The sequence below is a fragment of the Odontesthes bonariensis genome, chromosome 4 (assembly GCF_027942865.1).
Source record: "Odontesthes bonariensis isolate fOdoBon6 chromosome 4, fOdoBon6.hap1, whole genome shotgun sequence".
Taxonomy (NCBI): domain Eukaryota; kingdom Metazoa; phylum Chordata; class Actinopteri; order Atheriniformes; family Atherinopsidae; genus Odontesthes; species Odontesthes bonariensis.
The window spans coordinates 5,857,149-5,865,155 of NC_134509.1; the positions used below are offsets into that span (position 1 = coordinate 5,857,149).

General features: G+C 38.0%; 1 protein-coding gene across 2 annotated transcripts; it reads left to right on the forward strand.

Annotated features, from left to right (window-relative positions):
• The first annotated feature begins 1,161 nt into the window (after window positions 1-1,161).
• LOC142379207 (uncharacterized) lies at window positions 1,162-7,787 on the forward strand. 2 transcript variants are annotated; one of them, XM_075464347.1, is made up of 5 exons: window positions 1,162-1,284; window positions 1,489-1,818; window positions 2,748-2,834; window positions 5,036-5,172; window positions 5,483-7,787. In XM_075464347.1, the coding sequence occupies exons 1-5, from the start codon at window positions 1,233-1,235 to the stop codon at window positions 5,612-5,614; spliced, it is 738 nt and encodes a 245-aa protein (XP_075320462.1). In that variant the 5' UTR covers window positions 1,162-1,232; the 3' UTR covers window positions 5,615-7,787. The 2 variants fall into 2 exon arrangements, with proteins under 2 accessions (XP_075320462.1, XP_075320463.1); XM_075464348.1 differs by having other exon boundaries at window positions 5,069-5,172.
• The last annotated feature ends 220 nt before the right edge of the window (window positions 7,788-8,007 follow it).

Genomic DNA, 8,007 nt, shown 5'->3' on the forward strand with positions numbered 1-8,007 from the left:
TGACAGTTAGTGCTTGAGCATGAGTTTATAGAAGGGTTTTCGTAAATCATGGTTCTCCAGCAAACACTTCAAACGAGAAGATCAAGTTAAAAGATCACATTTTCAATGCGGTTCAGTTCAGTTTTATTCATATAGCGCCAAATCACAACAAATGACATCTCAAGGCACTTCAAAGAAGCTGTCCAATTTTTCAATCCAGTTGATTGTAATTCAATAACTTCCAACTCGTGAAATTCCAAATAAGTCCAATTCATACAGAGCCATTTAAACTACTTTAACTACTCTTCGATCCAATCCCCCATCCTGAGCATGCATGAGGTGACGGTGGAAAGAAAAAACACACACATCATGGGCACAAAGTAATCCACAACACATGTCCAGCCAAGATCTTTCAAATGTTTGCACATCGTTTGCATTGCTGCCTAATATTCAAACTGCTTGGAGAGGCTGTAAAACTTCTGTGGTTATTTCTAATGGCCTCCACCAGAGGGCGATCTCACTTTAGGGTACCTTGCATGCAGCATGAAGTAAGAGGTGAAAAGGAGGTTTTGTTGATTATCTTTCCCAGACAGAGATAATCAGTCGGGCAGATAAAGCTTATTGGTCGACCAGATGTTTTTCCTCAGCCATTTTCCATTTTTGCAGAGGTAAAAGCGCTTGTGGAGGAAGTGATAACTTGATTTCCCTTTCTCGGCCCAAGTCAAAATGAACAGCAGCCAAAATGCTTTAAAATGATGCTGAAGGACAGACACGTGCGCAGGAAGTGTAAATGGATAGATGGGTGATCTGAAGCATCTATCAGCAGGCTCCTGGTCACTTTGAAGTGGACTCAGTGTAAAATGATAATTTTTATTGTGAATAAAACACATTTACAGTTGTTGAAATGAAATTAAAAACTGTTCAAAACAGTTTTGGCATGCTGTATCATCTACTGTGAAAACAACCCCTTCAACAGTTATAAAAATAATAGATCCACATATAAATGTTTACTTAACCATCTTAAATTACTTTACATATTTATTTTGTATGGCTTCAAGCAGCAAGAAAAATAACATATTTTCAAGAATATTTTTACCGTGTGAATGAAAACTATTTACTTGCACAGGATTTACATCATCGATCCACATCAAAACGGTTAAACAGGAAGCACTGCTTGCTGTTCTTTACCACGCTGGCGGGGTGTACAGACAGTTTGTCACAAACGAAAGCAATGTCTGCAGTTACCACACAGGATGATGTTACTCTCTTTCTACATGTTGTTGCTCTGCGGTCCAGCCTGGTCAGGTACGACTGTTTTGATTTGATTTTCCTCTGTTTTTTGAGAGGTCAATGCTGCAATATAGTTTATTTTTTTAGTTTAAGTTTTATTTGTGTCTTGATCTGTATTCAGACTCTTTGATGATGTGACATTTATGTCGCATTTGTACTCTTGCTGTCAGCGTTTGAATCGTCTTGATGTGTCCTGAGACTTTTGTCTCTTCGTTACAGAGAACTCCATCATTTTCAAAAAGTCTGATGAGAGCATGACTTTGAAGTGCTCTCATGGAAGTCAAACAAGCAGTCATGGATATCGTGGGCTGTATGTACTTCATGAATTCCATGAGAAGCAAGAAGTGTTATTTGTCAATTTTCAAACACCTGACACAGTCACCCCACGAGAGAGATATAAAGGGAGGATTAAAACAAAAGGATCTCCCAATGACCTCATCATCACCGTCAGCAACCTGAGCGTGTGTGACACTGGTGTTTACAGCTGTGTCTACAAGAAAGGTGGCCAACGTGATGCCGTACGCAACGTCCACACAGCTTTTATAAAAGGTGTGCTTTTACTTTTTCTCGTCTAAAGTTCTCCGTTCTGCTTGTGCGAGCATTAACACTGTGGTGTAGATTCACACAGGCACAGTCAGGGCCTTCAGTGATGGAGTTATTCGCTGAGAAACTCATCGCAGTGCTTAAACAATCCTGTACGCATGGAAGTTCTCTTCCAGTTTTTTTTGAGCAGTGAAGAGGAATCTGAAAATCTGAGCGCCTTTTACAGCTAACAGAATATGATGCTTTTGTACAGGGGCGGTCCTAGAGGCGGGCTGACCGGGGGGGTGAAAAAAAACAAAAAACGTAGCACCTGATTGTATTTTAACTGCCTAACCCCTTAGCCTTCCTGGTGATTTGCCTGAAGGAACGCCTGAAAACTGCACTTTTTCTTAAACGATCACTGTAGATTTTTCTACCTTCGCCTAGATTTAAAAAAAAAAAAAAGTACCATGAAACAGGCTTGTAATAGCTAAAAGGCCTTAAAGATGGACTCAAACAGTGCCAACAGGTCCTAGAAATGTTTTTATTCCATATTTAATATCTGTATAGGGTTAGGGATATTATTAGATTAGATTATACACCCTTTTCTGTATGGATATGTCTAGGCGACTTTGTACAGGGCCATTTGGAAAATGATAAAAATAATATTAAAAGTAATAAAAAAAAAATTAAGGGGGGGTTGGGGGCGCCAGCACCTGGTTTCGCCCGGGGCGTAAATCAGTGTCGTACCGCCACTGCTTTTGTACTGGAGACAGATAAGAGTGCAAGGGTGAAGGGGAATAGAGATGAAAGTTGTCTTCGTTAAAATGGAAGTCGAAAGTCGGTTTAATGATTCAGCAAGTCACACCTTATCATACTTTGGTCCATTTCCTGACATTGCAATTTGTTTTCTGAAATTGCAAAAACAAAGAAATGTACTTTCTGTAAACTTGCAGGTTATGAGACGACACAGTGCTCCAAAACCAGAGGCCGACTGTACCCCGGCTTAAAGCCCACTGAGAATGGCACGGCCTCTCCACTAGGTGAGATACTGAGGCGCCCAAATCTTACCCATACCCATATCTTACTGAAAATAATATAAAAACTACAAGTACAATTTTACAGCTGACACATTCTGTTTATACAGCCTGAATTCCCAAAATTAAAACAGAAGGTTCTGATTTCAAAATCTCATAAAAAAATATTTTATTTACAATAGAACATAGAAAACATGTAGAAAACAAATAGGATGTTAAAAGTGAGGGGGGTAAGAACAAATTCTTACCATAAAAAATTAAATGAAATATATTACCATACCATCTTAAATTTCATGGCAGCAACAAAATCGAAAAAAGTCTCAAAAACGTAGAGGGAAAAAAAGTTTGTCTAGTTTGTTATCAACACTTAGTTCAAAAGCTTGCATCTCTGATGGTATGAGGGTGCATTAGTGCCTATAGAACTGTTAACTTGCACATCTGGATGGGCTGAAAGGCATATACAGGTTTTAAAGCATCATATGCTCCCATCTTGATGAAGTCTTCTTCAGGGAAGGCCTTGCATATTTCAGCAGGACGATGTTAAAACCACATTCTGCATCTATTACAACAGCATGGCTTTGTAGTCGAAGAGTCTGGGTGCTGGACTGACCTGCCTGCAGTCCAGACCTTTCACTAACTGAAAACATCTGGCACATCATGAAACGCTAAATATGACAAAGAAGACCCACAATTGTGGGTAAACATTGCCCTGTAAACATGGCCCTGTCCTAACGATTTTTCACTGTCACTGCCATCAAATTCGAGATAAGCTAATATTTTTTCATGATTTTACACAGCATACCAACATATTTGGAATTTAGGTTGTATCTTGATATTAATCTATTTTGATGTCTGCAAAACTTTTTGAGGAAAGGCAAGATATACATGTTACCACTGAGCTGAATCATGTCTTCTTTAATAACACTTTATAGGTATTGCAGAGCTGAGGGGACTGTTGTAGCTTAAAGATGGCACCATATTAGTATCATTTGTACTTTTACCTCTATAGACTATGCAAATCAAGAACTTCAGCTTATGGTATTATAGTACTTTTTTCAGTGTTATTAGTATTTCTAGTAAAAAAAAAGAAAAGAAAATTAATGTCCATGTCTTATGTTCTATGTCCCTCATCCAAAGTGTTGAATGACAAAAGTGCCACAAGAAAGATTAAATCTGTAAAAGGAAAAAACAGAAGATAAATGAGGAAATGCATGCAAAAGTAAATATTAAAAATGTGGATATAAAGACAAAAAAAGAGATTAAATAAATGTGGAGACGTGCAGAGAAATGACAAAGTAAAAGAACAGACAAACAGATAACAGATAAAACTTTATTTAGTTACTTTATTGTCAATTTTGATCCTTTTTTAGTTCTTATTCTGTTTCATCTTACACTGTCGTTAGAATCAAAAGTTATTTTCAATTCTTCTGGTTTTTGCTGTAAGCCAATCAGATTTGAGATATAATCATACTCCTCCTCCAAGGCCTCTGTGGGGACCATATGTCACCAGTAGTGGCATATGCCACTTCCTGCTTTAAGAACCCTTTTTTGTTGTATGAGGAAGTAAATTTGTCTATCACTTATTTTATCTTAACTGTACATCAGCCAGTTTCAGAACACATTTTAGGCGCGATATAAAAACTACAGTTACCCATCACAAACACATGTTAAATCTACAAGGCCTAAATTGAAAGTTTGTAATGCAATAAGAAGAAGAAGAAGAAGAAGAAAAAATGGGATGAAAATAAGCAAATGACTGTAGAAAAGAAGAAAATGAAGAAAAAAATCAAATAAAAACGTAAGTAATTGTCATGCATAAAATAGATAAAGATACTCATCTAAAAATGTGACTATACACATGAATAAAAATCAAATAAATAAAAATTTCAGATTGTTTTTTCACGTCTTTTTAATTCCACATTTATGTAAATTCATTTGATTTTCATTATATTTCCACATTTAATCATTTATTTCTTACAAATCTATTATTTTTCATTGCACTCCTGTCATTCTAACACTTTATATATGTACCCTTTAGTTTAATGAGTCCCCTTTGGGGTGTTTGTGCAGGGTGCACAATCATGCTGCAGATAAATGAGTCAGCAAATACAGTTACAGCCACGTCACAAGCTCTGTCACAAAGCCACATTTCTAAAGCAATTGCATGAACGGAGCACATTTGATTTGTTACCCATATTTGCCTTAAGTTCACACAGATGGTGCGCCATATTCCAACACAGCTTCCTGTACCACAGAGATGGGCCTACCACTGGCGGTGCTTATCGCTGTGACCTGCATAACCAGCGTGGTGGTAACGCTGGTCTTCCTAAAGATCGTCACAAAGGTGAGTTCACTTGCTTGAACACAGCAGATCACCTTTAAAATCTTCAGATGTGATTAGTGTCCCACACTTATCGGCCTACGGTAAACCATCCTCTGAAGCCCCACTACTACTGACAAACATGACCAACACTGTGGCTCTCACATGCTAAGATCCAAACCAGTGAATGTTCTGTCTACACCAATGCAGACGTGGAGGCGGTGTCTCACACAAGCTTTTCATTTTGTAAATTTTCTAAATGCAGTTTTCCCAAAATCTACACATGCCTGATGTTTTACAGAAATTCTTTTTTGTGATTTGTTCCGACCAACAGGTGAAGCAGTGGCATGGTAGCAGAACAAGAAGTTGCCCAAGACCTTCCAATGAATGTGTGTATGAAGATATGAGGAATAACCGCCAATTTTTAGCAGCTCCAGAGCTGCAGTCCTCATTAGATCTGGGTTAAAAAGGCAGTCGACTTGGTCACCATCATCTTCTCGAGGGTTTTCAGAAAAACCTTTCAAATGAGGTAGAAATCATCATAGACGTGAAAAGTGAGACATGCGGCCCATTTGAAAAAGAAAGTAGACGTACTTTTCAGTTCCAAGTACTGTGTAGAAAGAAATATCTGTTTTTACAGGGTCTTAAAATGTTGTTAAATGACCTCTTCTCTCAAGAGTGACCTTTTCTCACGATGTTTGTTGAGCTTTGAGTCACAGTAGTGTTTCCAAGTACAAACCCATGTGGAGAGGAAAGTGCACCCTCTAATAATCTAGCTCATGAGAAATCATTTGGTTCACACGAGGTGTGAAAATGAAGCAAACGTAACCTCAGATGAATAACAACACATGACACGTTACACTTTGTCAGTAATCCTGAAACAAAAACTGTCAAACGAAGCAGGGTGTGAAACACTAAGCCCACTCCATGATGCCGCCATGTTTTATTTACCTTCAAAACAAGCCATACCTGTTCAGCCATTTTCTAATTATTCTATCATCAAACATACTAACTGAGGCATGTGGAGTCTGGCGATGTCGCTGTTGGGTTTTTCGCAGTCTGTCTGTGCATTGCAAAGTCTGGTAGAATATTCCAAAGAATAAAACTTCCGTTGTTTTTTTCCGAAGCTCTTTTCCTTGAACTCATGAAAAAACATTATGGGTTTAGTGGTAGGAAAAATTCTTAAGGGCTTTGGAGAAGACAACCTCATGACATCGAGAACCCGACCACACCGACACAAAGCTGTGATGTGGGTCTGTGGCACTGAAACTACAAAGGTTCAATAAAGATTCTACAAATAGGGCTTTAGATACTTAGTCTATTGCAATCTTATCACATTTTCACATGAAAATGACGCCATATATATCATATTGGAGGTAATATTACTTTATTATCAAAGTTCATATCCGAAAAGGGAAAGAAAGGGTGAAAAATTGTCTTGCATCGACTGCTGATTGTAATCCTCCTGTCCACATATTTATTCACAAGGACTGGATGAAAATAACAGTATTGTTCTAAAAGTTGCGGCCAGGAGGAGCTTTCAGTGGAATGATATCCTTTCTCTCATAAAGGACGGTCCTTTGGTGGATGTAGGCCACATAAAGGATGTATCCTATAGAAAAGGAGATAATTAATGACGCTTTGGAGCTCATTCAATTCAATTCAAAAATCTATTTTGTCTTTGTTTCTATCAGATAAATATTAACACTGTATCGTGACGTGTTGCTCGTCATCTGAGGTTATTGGCCTAATTTTAAGATCTCGTAAGAACAAGATCATTTTTTTTTTCTAATGTCATGACATAGAATCACAAAAGAAGATAACAACAAAATAAGGCCCCAAAAAACCCAGAATCAAACAGGAAACAAGAAAAGAAACTAATGAAACAGATGCTTTTGTGGGCCGAGTGAGAAGGAAGTGAGAAAGCTCATGTGGGTTAATGAATGAGAAAATGAATGTCAGCAGAGTTTTCCCATAATATGATAATATGAGTCTAATGTAATCAGTATGAGAATTTACTCAAGATATGAAAAATGTGATGCATTTCCATTTATTGTGATTATTTTGTTTTATATTATATATATACATATCAAGAAGTGTATGAAGGAAAAAACAAAAACCAACCACAGACATAGCGAAACCACAGAGGCACATGCAACTTGTAGAAAAAACACATTATGCAGTACTCCAAAACTGGCATCAAAGTGTGTTCATGTTTATGTTGTTCAGTATGTAGAGCATTGAAGGTAATAAAGCCGGCCCATGTGATCAGGCCGCCTCTTCCTTCCAGCAGCTGGCATCCCGACCTGCCCCTGCCTCCACACAACTGCTCTTTAATGCTCCGCGGTTTCTGATGCTGTGTTTTGCTAAGATCTTCTAGCTAGCCAGGATAAACTTGTGTTCATTTCTTTTTGAAGGCTGCTGTTCTGTGCTTTACGTATTATTTACCTTATCCCTTGGATATTCTGTACAGTCTGCAGTTTTTGTTTTTGGGCTTGAGTCTTTTCTTTGGATGCTGGTTTCCTGTTATTGCCTGTCGCCTGCCTAGATGTCTTCAGTTACCCTTACCTCGCCTCCAGATTGCCAAAAACACCTGTTTTTGTGTATATAATAAAATGGGGAGTGCATAAAAACTAAAACCATTCTTTGGTGCTTACATTTTTTCATGTTTTGACCTGATGGGAATGTGGGTCTTTAGAGGAATCCATATGGAAAGGCGGTGACAGCTGAATAACTTTCTAAATAACTAAGATGTTAGGAGTCCACTGGTAGTTGTTAGTTTACTAGCTGCTGCGCTGCTGATCTGTGAGTATGTGTCGAAATGGACCTTTACATCTTTATTTGCCTGAAACTTTTCAT